General features: G+C 40.0%; 1 protein-coding gene across 2 annotated transcripts in view; it reads right to left on the bottom strand.

Moving 5' to 3' along the window:
- The window catches only part of ehd4 (EH-domain containing 4), a 53,400-nt gene extending 33,976 nt beyond the window's left edge, over nucleotides 1-19,424 (bottom strand). For both annotated transcript variants that reach the window (XR_005993284.1, XM_041812330.1), the window contains exons 1-3: nucleotides 18,959-19,424; nucleotides 3,690-3,866; nucleotides 786-883 (exon numbers count right to left, since the gene is read on the bottom strand). Coding sequence is in view for 1 of the 2 variants with exons in the window: in XM_041812330.1 (XP_041668264.1) it covers nucleotides 786-883; nucleotides 3,690-3,866; nucleotides 18,959-19,188 (505 nt within the window). In the remaining variant the exon portion in view is untranslated. The remainder of the gene's footprint in view (nucleotides 1-785; nucleotides 884-3,689; nucleotides 3,867-18,958) is intronic.
- Between the last annotated feature and the right edge of the window lie 195 nt (nucleotides 19,425-19,619).

Genomic DNA, 19,619 nt, shown 5'->3' with positions numbered 1-19,619 from the left:
AGTGGTATTCGATGGCAAAAGGTCACTGAAATGGACAAAAAGTGGCAAAAACTGGGAAAAAGTGGCAAAAAGATGTCACAAAAAGCAAAAAAATTGGGTAAAAAAGGGATATTTAATGATGAAAGGTAGCTTAAATGGGCAAAAAGGTGAAAAAGGGAAAAAATTTGATAAAAGTGGAAAAAAATGGGGAAAAAGAGGCAAAAAGAAGTTGCAAAATGACCCAAAAAATTATGAAAAAGGGGTTTTTAATGGCATTATAACTGAATAAGAGGGAAAGGCAGATGTTTAAGGACATTTGCAAACCAAAATATCCGAAAAACATTGAAGTTAAAAATGTTTAAAGATTAGACATACATGTTTGAAATGTTTTTTTTTAAATTTGAATCTTTCCTCCTTCCAGCATCTTCAGCTGATGTAGAGTTCTACTAAGAACGCATGGTTGTCCAAACTCCTGTGACACACACAGACTCTCCTCAAGGCTCACCGTCTGAGAACCACTGCTGGAAGGAGACCAAACTCCTGTGAGTCCAGAGGAATCAAGAGTACCAAAGAGGAGGGCCTGCAGATCTCTCTAATGTTAGAAAAAAGCATGTTTTCTCGCCGGATCTACGGTTCTTTTCCTCTTTAAGTGTTAAGTGACGGTCATGTTCTTGGATCCCTGCAGGCCCGGCGCTCTCTGACTTCATACAATGTGAGGAAGTGAAAGAATCTCAAGGACGATTATGAAACAACAGCAGGACGCTGCTGACAGCTTAGTCAGCTAACACAGAAGCTCAGAGCTGTACCTCTGCTGATCCTCTGTTTCTCTCCTGACAGGATACCGGGCGTGTCGATGATGCTGATGCTCTGGAGGACCTGATTGGGCATCTGGGAGCAGATAAACCTGCACAAAACAGATGTAAACATGTCAGTATCAACACTCTTATAGCAATGATTATAGAAACAGTCGGCTATTTTAAATCCTTTTTAATGTGGCAGACAGACAGGATGCAAAACAGCTGACACTTACCCAGATCCTCCTAATCTCAACTGACGTGATATTTACTCCACAAACAGCGGAGGAAAACACCACTCAGTTATTCATTTATCGTGTTTCTCTGCAGGAAATACGCATGTATCTGATGCACAGTCAGTCAGTGCCAGTATTTGTGGATTAGAGTCCCAGGTAACGAGTGTTTTAGTGTTCCAGGCATTTATTTTGCCCACAACCAAAGAAACAGAGCAGAGCTGTCTGTAAGTGCCAGCTGTCAGCAAAACAGCAGACTACCCTCTTCATTACAGCAGGCTCATTTTCTCTTATGCTGACTTTTATAGGACTTCAATAAAACAGTACCACAGGGTTGTGCTGTGGGCGGGTTTAGTTGTACTGTGCGGTGAATACCTTGGATGTAACTTTAGCGCTGCATCCCTTTTACCTGAACTGGGCCACGTTTCTCTATGAAATAAAGTATAAAAACAACTCTGAAAGCTTTTCATCTTGTGAGTATTTGGGAGTTATGGGTAGGGATCCAGCCTGGCTGGTAAGTGAAATTTTTCACCAGCCAGGCAGATATTTTACCAGCCAACCAAATAAAAATTGCTTTTAAGTGTTGTTATTTGCTATCAGTACTATTTAACATGTCATCTGGGTGTTGTTTGCAATTCTTAATCAATATTTTCATAGTAAGACTAATACTAGCAATAATGTATTCTTAAAAAATGAAGAACTGTTTCAACAGTTAAGTGTAGTATTTGGGTTAATAAATTCTGTATTATTCTTACTACAGTGCAAAACGAATCTGTCAGTAAGGAATTTTACTGGAATCACTGACTTCAGTCTCCTTTGGACAGTTGAGACATAAGATTTTAGCTGGACCAGACTGCAACAGTAGATCATGGCTGGAATATTCTGCTGAAGAAAAATTAATGTTCTGCATTGTCTGTTAGCCCCCCATCTCTCCAAGAAATGCCTGCAAGCTGCAGGTGGATGGGACTGAAGGGTGGCGGCGGCGGCCGGAGCGGGAGCAACATTAACCTCCGTGCTTTGGTCGCCGGTCGTTAAAATCTCAGCCTCAGCGGGTTGTTTTGGTTTAGTTTTTTGGGTTTTTTTTGCAGGAGGCTCTGCCATACCTGGCCAGCATTGCCACATATTTTTTTCCTCCTTCTTCTTTTTTCTTACTAATTCCTCTTCTACGAGCAAGGAGGTACGGGTAAAGTAACAACCAGCTATCCACCTCGGCGCACTGTGAATGACGTCATGACTGACGTACTTACGTGACCAAAGATCTGATTGGCCCGTCATTAATGTGACGGACAGAATGTTCCTCCAATCACCTTCCCAAATGTGATAGATATATGGAACAGTCTTTTTGGTTCTCAGGTTAGCTGACAGCTAGAGACCAGCTAGAAAATTAGACTCAAACTATTAAAATGCAATGATAAAAGAGCGGGGGAAGGTATAATTTTACTTATTAATGAATAATACAATAATTAATCCATCTGAAATCATTAAATTAAAAATGTCTAATACAGACCCGATGGCTGCAGCTGACTGAAGTGGAGCTACGAGGTAGATGTGAGCAACATCCCTGCAGAAATCTTCCCCTGGCATCCAGCATTACCTTCCATTGTTAGCTCCCTTGTCTAAAACACTGATTATTACAGTAAAGGTTGACCCTAGAGGTCATAATATCACTGTTAGAGCAGAGACGGTAGAGTTCTAGTCATGTTATGTCTGCTCTCCTGATCCGACCTGCTGATGTGATTAATGATGCTGCTCTCCGCTCCATTGTTTCAGTCAGGAAGGATCCGGGTTGTTTAGCGTCTGTCAGAGCGCAGACGCTGTTGTGTAATAAACGGGGTGTGATCACTGAGAGTAAACAGAGGGAGTTAGAGTTACTGCTCACTCTTAGAGCGAGGAGATTTCCCAAAGTGTTGAACAACAAAAACTGGACGTTATTTTTATGATCTAGGCTCTAAAAAAAACATCAGAGTGAGACCTCCCTGTGGTCATCTCGTAGTAAATCTGAAGTTTAATGTTAAATTTAGCCAACAGACTTTAGGGAAAAAACAAACCGCCATGCCCACACATGGTGACGCACTCACACTTCCCCTGGAAACAATAACTTATTTTGGTTCGTCCATCGGATTGAGACGGGATTCCTGGTTGGAGGAATGTCTCAGGTACACACCAACGCGCTCACACGTCCTTTAACCCTCACGAGCCGACTGTCCGTCCACTTCCTGCCTCCACTCTTAGAAATATTTCTGGACAGAGGAAACACGTTTGAAGCGCCGTGTTTTTGGCTAAAATTAAACTTCACTATGAACTCTGGCATCCAGCGCTGTGTGTTCCTAAGTGTGTGTTCCTAAGTGTGTGTTTTAGTGTGTGTCTGTGTCCGTTGACTTGTCAGTGAGGGGTGAAGGGTTGCTTCCCAGGTTGGGAATGTTTGAGGAAGCAGTGACAGAAGGATGAGAGGCTGCCAGCATCCAGGGGTGTGGAAAACTGTGTGAACACGAGTTAAAGGAATGTTCCAAAAACAGAGTTAGGAATTATTCTTTAGCCAACAACATCAGGAGGTCATGACATGAACCTCTGACTTCAAAGCTTCACTGACAGATATTTCTTTCTATTTTTGCCGAGTCCCACCGTACTGGCCGGTTTCCCCCTAGAACTAGAGCCTGTATGTTTCCTCCAGGTGAGTCTTTACCTGTTGAGGAAGGAGTTTCCAAAGGCGTTGAGCTTCCTGAAGGGTTTCTTAGGGTCGACCACCAGAGCGTTCCCAGGGACGATGCCTTCGTTCTCCCCGTACATCACAGCGATGAAGCCGTCAGTGGTCGGCTCCGGACCGATCCGCATGCCTGGAAAGTCCTGCTCCAGGAGATACCTGGGACAAGACAGGGAGAGGGAGACATTTAGAGTCGTTTCAGGCTGCAGATACCCTTTGAAATCAGACTTTTTCCATTTCATTCATGCTGACATTGACCTGCTGACCTCTCGCTCAGTTTCCCTCGTTTAAGAAAAAGTGAGAAAGGAAGGAAGACGGCTGCAGAGAGTCTCTGACCGCTCACGTCCTGTTTATCTCAGACGGACGACGGCTTCAAAGAGAGGAGGGGACAGCGCCGAGATCAGCTCAATGTCACACATGGTCTCTGGAGAGGGTTTCACTGAGACCATGATCCATGAGGATCAATAGGACCACTATTATCACTGAGACCATGATCCATGAGGATCATTAGGACCACTATTATCACTGAGACCATGATCCATGAGGACTATTAGGGCCACTAATATCACTGAGACCATGATCCATGAGGACTATTAGGACCACTGTTATCACTGAGACCATGATCCATGAGGATCATTAGGACCACTATTATCACTGAGACCATGATCCATGAGGACTATTAGGACCACTAATATCACTGAGACCATGATCCATGAGGACTATTAGGGCCACTAATATCACTGAGACCATGATCCATGAGGACTATTAGGACCACTAATATCACTGAGACCATGATCCATGAGGACTATTAGGACCACTAATATCACTGAGACCATGATCCATGAGGACTATTAGGACCCATGTTAGTATCACTGAGACCATGATCCATGAGGATCATTAGGACCACTATTATCATTGAGACCATGATCCATGAGGATCATTAGGACCACTAATATCACTGAGACCATGATCCATGAGGACTATGAGGACCACTATTATCACTGAGACCATGATCCATGAGGATCATTAGGACCACTATTATCACTGAGACCATGATCCATGAGGATCATTAGGACCACTATTATCACTGAGACCATGATCCATGAGGACTATTAGCACCACTATTATCACTGAGACCATGATCCATGAGGACTATGAGGACCACTATTATCACTGAGACCATGATCCATGAGGACTATAAGGACCACTATTATCACTGAGACCATGATCCATGAGGACTATAAGGACCACTATTATCACTGAGACCATGATCCATGAGGACTATGAGGACCACTATTATCACTGAGACCATGATCCATGAGGACTATAAGGACCACTATTATCACTGAGACCATGATCCATGAGGACTATAAGGACCACTATTATCACTGAGACCATGATCCATGAGGACTATGAGGACCACTATTATCACTGAGACCATGATCCATGAGGACTATTAGGACCCCTGTTATTATCACTGAGACCATGATCCATGAGGATCATTAGGACCCCTGTTATTATCACTGAGACCATGATCCATGAGGATCATTAGGACCCCTGTTATTATCACTGAGACCATGATCCATGAGGATTATTAGGACCCCTGTTAGTATCACTGAGACCATGATCCATGAGGACTATTAGGACCACTATTATCACTGAGACCATGATCCATGAGGACTATTAGGACCACTATTATCACTGAGACCATGATCCATGAGGACTATTAGGACCCCTGTTATTATTAGAAATGTATTCAGTCCAGTTTTCTTCATTGTATGCATTAATTGCCCCCTTTCTCCCCATTTTTGCCATTTTTAATCCATTTCTGCTGCTCTTAGCCCATTTTTTCCACCTCTTTCAGCCATTTTTTTTTCCATTTTTGCCACTTTTAGCCAATTTTTGCCCTTTTTCATCAATTTTAACCACTCTTATCCCGTTTCTTTGCAATTTTCAACCATTTCAACTGCTGTTCGCCATCAAATGCCAATTTTACTCCATTTCCCCACCTTTTACAGCTTTTGCCTATTTAGTCACTTTTCACTCATTTTTTGTGCTTTTGACCATCTGTGACTTCATTTTTTGTGACTTTGCATACATTTTGCCACTTTTTGAGCAGTTTTCTACATTGTACCCCTACTTTGCCCCTCTTCTCCCCATTTTGGTACTGTTAATCCATTTCTGATGCTTTTAGCCCATTTTTTTCCATTTCTTTTACCCACTTTTTTGACCACTAGTGCCACTTTTATCCTGTTTCTTTGCAATTTTCGCCCATTTCAGCTGCCTCTTGGCATTAAATGCCACTCTTACCCCATTTTCCCACCTTTTTTGGCCATCTCAGTCACTTTTCACCACTCAGATTGTGACATCGATCTTTGTTCTGTATATGTTAAAGGATGACATCATCTCAAAGGCAGAGGACAGAATGATGGTGAAGCTGGGGATGTTGGGGGCTTTCTCCCAGTGGGCCAAAGTTGTCATCTTTGGAAAGGTGAATGGTACTGATTGCCTACAGAGGACAGTCAACATGAGGGAAAGATTGTCTATGTATCTGTGTTAAATAATGTTAGACAGATGAAATATGCTGAATCTTTTACAACTGTTTCAGTTTGAAGAAGGATTCGAGTAAGTCAGAGTTTTCTTATTTTTGCACCAAAGTTGTCCTGATACAATATCGATTCCACTGACAAAAACAGCAGTCCTAGACTCCCAATTCTGGCTCATATCTGTTTTCATAACCAAAGTTTGTTGGCTAAGTCATGCACACTATCCATGCTGTATCCAAAACATTACCAGTGCTTCCTAGAGGAATGTTGGCGATGTTTGTCAATGCCAGACTTCGTTACCACGTGCAGCTATGTTCTGTTTCTATCAGGTAGCAGACAGACTACAGACTGACCCATCTATGATCACTGAGCCTTCTGCAGCAGCAAAGTTAGCTCTGCTGCTCGTTTACTTCACCTCCAATGAAGAAGAATTATGTCGATTCTGCATTTTACTGGCAACCTGTTCCCATGATTCACTGCATTCTTTTCAGTTCCCATGATTCATAGCATTCCTCGGGGCAGGGTGGGTCTAAAGTAGGGGAGAGCTCACACACGTTAGCAGCTTTAACAATCACTCTGCAGCTCATAGTGGATGTAAAGAGACTGCAGGTCAGTTCAGCTGGTGAGCAGCCAAAACACAGCACACACACACAAACACACAATACACACAGAGACACATACTTTCACACACACACACAGTCTGCAGACATGAGATAAGCTCAGTGGCCGTTATTAAAGTGAAATGACCTCAGCCCAAAGTCAGTCTGACCACTCTTTTCTTTCCTCCGGGCCACCGTAGAGGTCAGCTATTACAAATATGCCCCTTATAACCTGTTTAAGATCAATAATCAATCAGAATCTGCATTAGTTCACCATGGTGATGTTTTAAAGCCAGGGTTATCAGGTTCCAGATCTTTAGACTATCACACAAGTCTCTTAAAACATGACTCTAAAACTCCACAGCAACAACACAAACATCCCAGGATCCAAATATCAGTTCATATCCAGGTTTAAACACCAGCTAGAGAAGGCAAAGTCTGAACTACAGCAGCTGCTAATGCTTCTGCAGAACCAACCCTCAAACCCCACATCCATGCACTCTGGAGAGAACAGATCCCTATCCAGTCCGTCTTATTCACAGCATGCCGTGCACGTGCCAGAAGCTCTGCTCATGTTAGAGGTGTTCAGCTAGCCTCTTAGCTCAGTGCTCTGGTCTGGTCTCCCTTCATCTAAACAGACGTGTAGGAGGAGGTCTGCAGGACTGAGTAAAGTGTGATATTGCTCACCTCCACGCCAGGTAAATCTGTCAAACTGTGGTGATAATCACTTGTTTGTAAAGTGTAAGGATCATACTCCATGCAGGTAGAACTGCAGTGTACAGGTCCATGTAGAGCGTCCACCTCCTGACCCCATGGAGACAAAACAGGAACAAAAAAGCACAAATCCTCCCGCCAGCTTCAGAATAAAAACACAATAAATACATGAGAGACTGCAGTGTTTGCATCGCTTCACAGCCTTCTTCTAACCATGAAGGTTGATTATTAGGAAATGCTGCTGATCAAACTGAAACTGAGCTTCTACAGTCAGCACAGACTGTTGCCAACATTTGAGCTGATTATTGACAGTTTGCAGGAATTACCTTCCTAAAAAAAACAGCAAATATCCTGAGTCTTGGCCTGCTGTTGTTGATGCAGTGAGGTTTTTAAAGGAGTTGACTGAAAGTTGAAAATTGCAGCGGGCTATATTGCAATTTAATCTAAATTTTGATAATTGCCCAGCCCTAGTGGCCACTAGGGCTGGGCAATTAATCGAAAACTAGATTCAATTGATGTGGCCTGCTGCAATTTTCAAATCGCAAAAGGTGCAATATTTGTTTAACCTGAAATGTGTGTCAAAACATCAGTTTTAAACATCTTTTTGCAGCAGAGATGTTATGCATGACACATCATTCAATTATTAAGGTGCCATTTTTTTAGAATAGGCTACAAAAAAATCCTACCTTCTTAATTTTTGTCCTTTTTTCTTATTAATTATAAGAATGACAAAAACCCTTCAATGCAATCATTCTTATCCAGTTTGTGAGTCAAAATCATCAGAATTAGACACTTTAAAGAACTGTTCAGCCCCCCTTTAGGAATTAAAGTTAAGAAATAATTGCATATCAAATCACAATATTGGGGAAAAAGATTGCAGCTAAGATTATTTTCCAAAATCGTTCAGCCCTACAACCAACATCATAGCAGTGATTTATGTCTAATATCCTGGTGGATTACAAAGACTGACAGCAGTACTGATCGTGTTAGGGATCCACAAATCCCTAATATGATTGGCTGTTTGCCTTGTCTTACTCACTGTACGATCCTGAGGTTTATCAAAGTGGCCCCGCCATCTTTTTATATTTTCGAATGCGGCCCTCAGGGGAAAAGTTTGGACACTCCTGTCCTTAGGAGCATAAAGAATTACTAAAGAGGGAAAAAGTTTGAATTCAGGATGCACCGATCCACCTTTTATCAGTGCCGATCTGATTCTGATAAACATGTGCCGATACTGATTTATTTATTTTTTTAACAATTATTATTGTTGTTGGTATAATGTGTGAGCTTACATGAGGCTGTAGTAAACTACCCAGCTCCTCTTAGTACAAAGCAAAAAAAAAAAAGTTGAATTTAAATGATTCCAAACAAATTTATTTGAACTACAATTAAAAAATAAATATCATTTTTTATGAGCACAGGTTATAAATCCCTGTCTATAACGCTCTTTAATGAACCTCCCGCCACTAGAGGCCGCTGTAGCTTCAGTTAATGGCCGCAGCCTTCCTCTCTGACTCTTCACAGGATGTAAACAATGAGAAGGACGGCGGTGGCTAAGCTGTTAGCGTATAGCAGGAAGACCGCGGTACAACAGCTTTCCAAAGTAGTAAATGGAAATAAAGCGGTATGCGGGCTGTCGAGGGTTAAGCTCACGTATGACTACTCACCCGAAGTGAAAAGAGGCCAAATATCAAATCAGGATATTAATCTGCAAAGAGGAACGAAGGCGCTAGCGGCACTAGCTTTCAACGCTAGCCACGCAGCTAACGTCACACCCGCTCTTCTTGGTGTTCTCTCATCTTTAGTCTAGTTTTGACTGTTCTAAATATAGATTTATGTTTGATCTGCTAGGTTTATACCGCCAAGAACATCCTAACTAATACTAGCTCAGTCACACACAGACCGTCTCCTGTTAGACCGCGGTGCGTTCATGGTCTACTGTAGGATGGATTTGGATCGGTCACTTGGATCGGCGCCGTCAGTCAGATATCCGATCTATTAATTACGTCCATATCAGACCCGATACCGATATTAGATGTTGTTTTCAACGGATAGCTGTGCTAATCTATCTTTTGTAAATCATTTAATTGATTGGAAATATGACATTTTGCTTGGTTTATGTTTCATCATTATTTTTAATTTTCTGTTTCCCACAGCTCTTTCCTGTGTTTATGACTATTTGCACTGCTGTAAAGGAAATAAAAGGCGTCTTAAACCACCAGAGTCTTCCATTGCTCCAGCTGGGGATGCTACAAGGAGAGCCAGACCAAACTCCTCTGACAATCAGCTGGTTTAATTTAACTTTAGCAGTTTTATAGCTGAAACACATCCATGCATCCTGCATGCTGCTATCAAACCTGGCTGCATTACTCCTGACCTATTTCAGCAGATTGCTCCACATTTCTTTAGTCATCTGCAGGTCTGAGCTCGTCTCTGCTGTCTGAGATTCAGGTCAGACCTCTGCGTTAACCGACACTCCTTCACTGCAGAGTACGGCCGTCAAACCTCAGACTCTTTTAGGTACTATGAGATTAAAACCATGTGATTCCTGCTATTGTACAGAGCAATAGTGTCACAAAGTAAAAGAAGCTCTGAAAATACTAAAGATCTTCAGTTGTACTTTTAACCAAAAGCTGCAGAGACAGAATGAGAGCGATCTGCCTGAAACCTGGGTGTGTCTCTTCAAGCAAACCAGGGCTGATGTTTGAAATAGCGCGTCAGCTGATGGCGGATTCCTGTGCTGAAGTTTATTCTGTCTTTGGCCATTAGTTGCATCATCAAACAGACTCAACACAACAGACAAACACCTACAGACTTCTGACTTGTGCAGAGCTGGTGCACAGGCGCATCCCTAATTTAGACGTTTGCAATGCTTTGTTTGCATTTTTGGTGCTTTGTGATAAGAAATGACCTCATACTGGCTGCAGAGAACTTTGATTTTTCTTGTGATGATCACACTAAATCCCCTGTTTTGCTAAAATCAAACTAAAGTTTAAAATCTAGAGTAAAAGCGGCTGAATCCTTGCCCACGCTGTCACCTGCAGTTCTGGCGGTCTCTCTGACAGGTGTGAGGCGTGATCAGCAGCTACGGTAGGTCGAGCGTTTCAAAATAAAAGCGTGCAGAGTAACACAGCAGCACTGATAACACAAACCCTTCAGGAATCTCCCAGAGCTTTGGTTAAAGCCTCATATCTCGCATAAATCTCTGCCTCTGTGCTCATTTGTTAGCCCGCACAGTCGGCTTCACATAATCAGATTTTAAACTGAAATCTTGGAGCCCAGCAGAGAGAGATAATCGGTTTACAGAGATCTCAAACAAAGAACGACAACAACGGCTCACATTTCAGCGTGTGCAGCAATGGCGCGTTTGACACGTCTGCTTGTTAAAACACTGCAGTGATTGGAGGATTACTGTTAAACACGGTGGAAGCTTTACACACAGATACGTCCAAGCTGCAGCAGAGATCCACCTCCACTTAAACCTCCTTCATCATTATGAATCAACACCTTTAGACAGAGAGAATCAGGATGTTAAGCATGAGGAGAGAGATCCACTTTTAATGCTCGGGTTGTCAGGATGCCAGCATCTTAATTTATGATCTGATTCTGGCAAAATTCAAACATCCAGTCAGGTTTTTACTGTTAAAAGAAGACAGTCCAATCACAATCATATGAATCTCAGCCTGTTAGTGACTTTATTTTCTATTTGATATTCTATTTTGTATGTTAAATTAATCTATGGAGTAAAAAGTAAAACCCAGCAGCATGTAAACATAAAATACTCGGATGTTTCATCTTCTCTGGTATAATTCAATAATCCAGCCTCAGCAGCAAAACAGGAAGTGATGTCACATGTCACATGAGTTAAATGAGAAATATTGAGCTGTAAACACTGACTGAGACTGATGACGGAGTCTACAGAGAATAAAACAGTGATTAGAAGCTGCAGGATTAACCCTCAGGCATCACGTGGGACATTTTTGTCCATTTGGGCAAATTTTTCCTCTTTCTCTGCTCACCATTCTGGCTGTGTTTGTGCACATGGTCTCTTTTTTTTGCAAGAAAGTTTCTTTCAAGGCAAATTTTGGAATTCAAATCTCAGTTGCTCTAATAGGTCAGGGAACACTGAAACAAATCTACTACCCCTCAAAGCCATTAAGGGCAAAAAGTCCACTTCCAAAAACTGCTATAAAAACTTAGATTCATATTTTTTCAGCTTTTTTTGCATAAATCTCTTAAACAACTTCAGCTGTGCTCAAAACTACCAAACATTCAATCATTTTAAGGATTTTAACCCTTTAAATGCCGGTTTGATTACTTAAAGTCAGTGTGTTTTCTCTGAAAAAGGGGAAAAATGTGAAATCTTCCTTAAACCAAATGTTGGATGGCTGGGGCGTTATTTCTAAATTCAGCATGGACATGTCCATGATTAGCCAAAATACTGACTTTGATGCATTTTTAGTTTTTGTGTAGCAGCTGATTTAAAATTTACTACCCTTTTGAGCCATTAAGGACAAAAACGTCCACTTCCAAAATTGGCAGTAAAAATAGTAAACTTTAATATCTAATATTTTTCTGCTTTTTTGGTCAACTTTGGTTCTAATCAAAACAACCAAATATTAAATAACTTTCAGAATTTTAACCCTTTAAATGCCAGTTTGATTACAGGATGGTCATATTCTGTCTAAAAAAACACACAAACATTTATTATTTTTCAGATAACTAATGTTGGGGGGTGGGGGGGTGTTTTTTCTAAATGAGTTTTGGGTACGCCAAACATTAGCCAAAATATTGACTTTGATGCATTTTTTGTTTTTGTGTAGCATCAGATTTAAAATTTACTACCCTTTAGAGTCACTTTTGGACAAAAAGTCCCATTAACTCCCATTCAAACCACATTTTTTGTCTTTCAGTAATCAAACTGGCATTTGAAGTGTTAAAATCCTCAAAATGATTGAATTTTTGGTAGTTTTGAGTACAGCTGAAGTTGTTTAAGAGATTTTTGAAAATAAAAAGCAGAAAAATATGACTCTGTTAAGTTTTTATAGCAGTTTTTTGGAAGTGGACGTTTTTGTCCTTAATGGCTTTAAAGGCTAGTAAATTAAAGTGATGCCTGAAGGTTAAAGAGGGCAGACATGGCGTGTTTTTCTGCACTGCTGTGATGAGTTTGTTCCCCTGGAGCAGCTTTGGCAGTGTCTTTGTGTTGAATGTTGGTATCTAACAGTGTGTAGATCAGCTCTTAACCTCATGACTGCATGCCGGCCTCCAGGCACCACCGAGGTAAAAATACAGACTGAGCTCAGGAATCCAGGGCTGCAGGATTAAATGCAACAGGATCAAGATTGCAACATGGCTAAAGACTACATCCAGATCATTGCAATCATTAGATGAAGTTCAAAATGTCCTAACCTCTCTCTGCTTTCCAGCATTGATAGTTCCTCTCCAGATGTTAGAGCTGCCCACGCCATAGGCACTAATGCAACCCCATACCATCAGAGATGCAGGCTTTAGACCTGAGCCAGAAGAACAAGCTGGATGCTCCCTCTCCTTTTTAGTCCACAGGACACGGCGTCTGTGGTTTTCTCTGACCACAGAACAGTTTTCCATGTTTCCTCAGTCCATGTTAAATGAGCTTTGGTCCAGAGAAGACGGCGGTGGTTCTGGATCCTGTTCACATATGGCTTCTTCTCTCCATGATCAGCTTTAACTGTCGTTGGTGGATGGCACGGCCAACTGTGTTGACAGACGATGATTTCTGGAATGTTCCTGAGCCCATGCAGTGATTTCACTACAGAATCATGACTGCTTTTACTGCAGTGGCCCCTGAGGGCCCCTGAGGGCCCTTCTGCCTTGTCCCTTGCTCACAGAGGTTTCTCCAGATTCTCTGAATCTGTTGATGATATTATGGACTGGAGATGGACGGAGATTAAAAGTCTGAGCTATTTTACATTCAGGAACATTTTTCTGAAATTGTTCCACATTTTTAGACTCAGTTTTTCACAGATTGGTGAACCTCTGCCCATCTTTACTTCTAAAGGACTCTGCCTCTCTAAAATGCTCCTTTTATACCCGGTCATGTGACTGACCTGTTGATAATTAACATAATTAACTGCTAAATGCTCCTCCAGCTGTTTTTCACTACCTCTTACTTTTCCAGCCTTTTGTGGCCCTGTCCCTACTTTTTTGAGATGTGTAGCTGCCACCAAATTCAAAATAAGTGAATATTTGTCATGAGATGGTAAAATGTCTCAGTTTAACATCTGATATGTTGTTTCATTTCTACTGTGAATCAGATCTGGGTTTATGAGATTTGATAATCATTGTTTTTGTTTACATTTCACACAGCGACCCAGCTTTTTTGGAACTGGGGTTGTATTTACCTTATTATCTGTCTTTATTTTGTTGTTGTTGTGCTGGCTGACTAGGACTTGTACGGTTGTTGCAGTGGTATCAGGATAAACATCAGTACTGTCTGGTTTTTACTAGAAAGTTCCACATCCTGCTCCTCTGACGACCTTTGGTTCAGAAACAGAGACTCTGCAGCAGCGAGTGCATGACCTTCAGTTCCTTCCTAATTTCAGAGCTCAATGTCATTCAAAATGATCAGCAGGTTCTCCTATTTCACCTCCCATGTCCGATTAACCACAGCAGAAGCTCCGGAAACATCCACGCACCGCTGGAGTTAAAGGGCCATGCTGTGTAAATACACACAACAATGGACGATCAGTTTCACAGAGAAACACAAACATCCAGCTCTGATCTGATTCATCTGACAGACTGTGGGGTCTAACAGGACTACATTACCCATGAGCCTCAGCTAAAGCCTCCATAACTCCAACTACAAACACATTACATCAGTGTAAAGATGACTCAGAGCAGATTTACTCTCCACACCGCCGTGACGTCAGGGTGGAGCTGAAGAGGCCACGGAGCTGCAGGACTGTCCCAGGATAGCTGGTTCTATCCCCGAAAAGTTAAAGTGGAACACAGGAACTCCTCAGGAGACGCTCATATGCCAGTTTAAATTAAACACAGAACATGCTCAAATAAAACACATGAATGTTGACATAATTCTACAATGACGCCATCTGGAATGCAAAAGGTCACAGTTAAAACCCACTGTAGGAAGACCTTCAGCTGCAGCGTTTAAGTCTGTCGCCTTAGACATTAAAACAGCAAATATAAGATCCACAATGCTGAATTTTCACTGACAGCAGATACATTCACTTTTAGAATTCACTGGAGGCGACACAATACTGATAAACGAACCTAATTCCTTAGGTCACACATAAATGATATAGAAATAAGGCTGAACATAGAAGATTTAAGCTGACAAAGGTCAGAAACATCTATGCTTTTGTCTATGTATGCTTGATATTTACAGATGATATACACTGATATTTACAGGTGATATAGACTGACATTTACAGATGATACAGACTGATATTTAGAGATGATATAGACTGATATTTACAGATGATATAGACTGATATTTACAGCTGATATAGACTGATATTTACAGCTGATATAGACTGATATTTACAGATGATATAGACTGATATTTACAGATGATATAAACTGATATTTACAGATGATATAGACTGATATTTACAGCTGATATAGACTGATATTTACAGACGATATAGACTGATATTTACAGATGATATACACTGATATTCACAGCTGATATAGACTGATATTTACAGATGATATAGACTGATATTTACAGACGATATAGACTGATATTTACAGATGATATACACTGATATTCACAGCTGATATAGACTGATATTTACAGATGATATACACTGATATTCACAGCTGATATAGACTGATATTTACAGATGATATACACTGATATTTACAGCTGATATAGACTGATATTTACAGCTGGTATACACTGATATTTACAGGTGATATACACTGATATTTACGGCTTATATAGACTGATATTTACAGCTGATATGGACTGATATTTACAGATGATATAGACTGATATTTACGGCTGATACAGACTGATATTTACAGCTAGTATACACTGATATTTACAGATGATATACACTGATATTCACAGCTGATATAGACTGATATTTACAGATGATATACACTGATATTTACAGCTGATATAGACTGATATTTACAGCTGGTATACACTGATATTTACGGCTGATATAGACTGATATTTACAGATGATATAGACTGATATTCACAGCTGATATAGACTGATATTTACAGATGATATAGACTGATATTTACAGATGATATAGACTGACATTTACAGATGATATAGACTGATATTCACAGCTGATATAGACTGATATTTACAGATGATATAGACTGATATTAGCAGCTGATATAGACCGATATTTACAGATGATATAGACTGACATTTACAGATGATATAGACTGATATTCACAGCTGATATAGACTGATATTTACAGATGATATAGACTGATATTCACAGCTGATATAGACTGATATTTACAGATGATATAGACTGATATTTACAGATGATATAGACTGATATTCACAGCTGATATAGACTGATATTTACAGATGATATAGACTGATATTTACAGATGATATAGACTGACATTTACAGATGATATAGACTGATATTCACAGCTGATATAGACTGATATTTACAGATGATATAGACTGATATTAGCAGCTGATATAGACCGATATTTACAGATGATATAGACTGATATTCACAGCTGATATACACTGATATTTACAGCTGATATAGACTGATATTTACAGCTGATATAGACTGATATTTACAGCTGATATAGACTGATATTTACAGATGATATAGACTGATATTTACAGATGATATAGACTGATATTTACAGCTGATATAGACTGATATTTACAGCTGATATAGACTGATATTTACAGCTGATATACACTGATATTTACAGATGATATAGACTGATATTTACAGATGATATAGACTGATATTTACAGCTGATATACACTGATATTTACAGCTGATATACACTGATATTTACAGCTGATATACACTGATATTTACAGATGATATACACTGATATTTACAGATGATATAGACTGATATTTACAGCTGATATAGACTGATATTTACAGCTGATATACACTGATATTTACACCTGATATAGACTGATATTTACAGATGATATAGACTGATATTTACAGCTGATATACACTGATATTTACAGATGATATACACTGATATTTACAGCTGATATACACTGATATTTACAGCTGATATACACTGATATTTACAGCTGATATACACTGATATTTACAGATGATATAGACTGATATTTACAGATGATATAGACTGATATTTACAGCTGATATACACTGATATTTACAGATGATATACACTGATATTTACAGCTGATATACACTGATATTTACAGCTGATATACACTGATATTTACAGCTGATATACACTGATATTTACAGATGATATAGACTGATATTTACAGATGATATAAACTGATATTTGCAGCTGATATAGACTGATATTTACAGCTGATATACACTGATATTTACAGCTGATATACACTGATATTTACAGCTGATATACACTGATATTTACAGATGATATACACTGATATTTAAAGATGATATAGACTGATATTTACAGATGATATAAACTGATATTTGCAGCTGATATAGACTGATATTTACAGCTGATATACACTGATATTTACAGCTGATATAGACTGATATTTACAGATGATATACACTGATATTTACAGATGATATACACTGATATTTACAGATGATATAGACTGATATTTACAGCTCATATAGACTGACATTTACAGCTGATATACACTGATATTTGCAGATGATATAGACTGATATTTACAGCTGATATACACTGATATTTACAGCTGATATACACTGATATTTACAGCTGATATACACTGATATTTACAGATGATATACACTGATATTTACAGCTGATATAGACTGATATTTACAGCTGATATAGACTGATATTTACAGATGATATAGACTGATATTTACAGATGATATAGACTGATATTTACAGATGATATAAACTGATATTTACAGATGATATAGACTGACATTTACAGATGATATAGACTGATATTCACAGCTGATATAGACTGATATTTACAGATGATATAGACTGATATTAGCAGCTGATATAGACCGATATTTACAGATGATATAGACTGATATTCACAGCTGATATACACTGATATTTACAGCTGATATAGACTGATATTTACAGCTGATATAGACTGATATTTACAGCTGATATACACTGATATTTACAGCTGATATAGACTGATATTTACAGCTGATATACACTGATATTTACAGCTGATATAGACTGATATTTACAGCTGATATACACTGATATTTACAGATGATATACACTGATATTTACAGCTGATATAGACTGATATTTACAGATGATATACACTGATATTTACAGCTGATATAGACTGATATTTACAGCTGATATAGACTGACATTTACAATCCATTTAAGCAGATTTTTTACAGCCTATATGCTGATATTTACCACCTTTATTTTAGGCCAATATAGGTCAATATTTGAAGATAATATTTTGACTGCTATTACCAATTATTAACTTGTTTTTAGCTTGTGTCTGATTTTCCTACCATGTTAAATGGCTTTGCATGGTTGATATCTGGTTGTACCTTCAGTAAAATGACAAACTTGTACTTAAATGCTGAACCACGTCAGTGTGTTTATCTACTGTGGAGAAAGCTTTAATCAGAATAGGTCCTTACTAGGTTTGGCACTCAATTTGAAGCATTATTAGTTGGAAGGTTAATCACTTTTACAACACTCCATTATAAATACGTTTTAATTTGCCCTCTTCAATGTCTGGCAGGCTTCACATACTGCAGTTAAAGCCTGGAGGTGTTAAGCATTTTCGGAGAGTAGACTGCGTGATTCGGCACAGATGTGATCCTCCAAACACGCCATCATTTTATCGAATAACAGATATTTATGCTGCTGTCCCTGTCACCTCTGTTCACTCCAAGCTAAGCTAGGCAGCAAGTATCATCTGTAATTTTCTTGCAGTTTAAAACAGATTAGTTTGGTTTAGTTCAGCCGAATTCACAATGAAATATCAAACTTTTACTGGATAACACAGAAACTGTGCTGTCATGTCTCTATCTTTATCTATGACGGAGAAAACTTAAACCTGAGTATTTCCTGACGGGGTTTGGCACAGAGAGAGAACAGCTGGTGCTTTTACACCTGATGAAGGTGACTCTGCCTCCTGTGGACTACCTCCCCACTTTCCTGGATGTTTTTAACTCATCATAGAGAGCATTAGAGCATGTCCAGCTGGCTGTCTAAGCCCCCCCCCTGCAGGGCTCCTACCTGATGAAGGTGGTCTTCCCCGTGGAGTACTGGCCCACCAGCAGCACCATGGGTTTGCTCTGGAAGTCGGCGGCCTCCAGCGCGGGGGAGTGGAAGTCATGGAAGAGGTAGTGTTCCTCCAGAGGCAGCAGCTTCTTGGTGTAGAGGGTCTGCAGCCCCTCGGTCACAGTCTGGTACATCTCTCCCTCCTTGTTACGGCCTCCCTGCTCCTGTTTGACCCAGCTGAACATGCTGATGAGCGGATCACTCCACCGAAACTCACGCTCCTCTCCAACTTCCCTGTTTCGATATTTCCAAACGTTCCGGCTGCTCTCTGCTCTCTCTCTCTCTCTCTCTCTCTCTCTCTGTCTCTCCGTCCTTCGGTGTGTTAGTGCAGAAGTGTGAGTGTGTGAAGGAGAGTGTGTTTGGCACTAGGGAGTCTCCGTGGCCGTGGACACACTGCCTCCTCTGTGCGTCTTTGTGAGGATGTGAGCGCTGCTGGTGCGCCTACCTGGGGGCACCGCCCTTCACCCTGTGACGCAGCAGGAGCTCACAAATACACACAAATACACACAAAGATACACAAAGACACACTTTTATTATTAGAAACAGGCAGCAGGCAGCTCTGGAGCCTGTTTCTGATTCTGAAGTAGTCTCAGGATTTCGTAAATTCAGAATACAT

This window comes from Cheilinus undulatus, linkage group 18 (assembly GCF_018320785.1).
Source record: "Cheilinus undulatus linkage group 18, ASM1832078v1, whole genome shotgun sequence".
Classification (NCBI taxonomy): domain Eukaryota; kingdom Metazoa; phylum Chordata; class Actinopteri; order Labriformes; family Labridae; genus Cheilinus; species Cheilinus undulatus.
The sequence above is the reverse complement of the archived record's forward strand: the minus strand, read 5'-3'. Positions and strand labels throughout refer to the sequence as shown.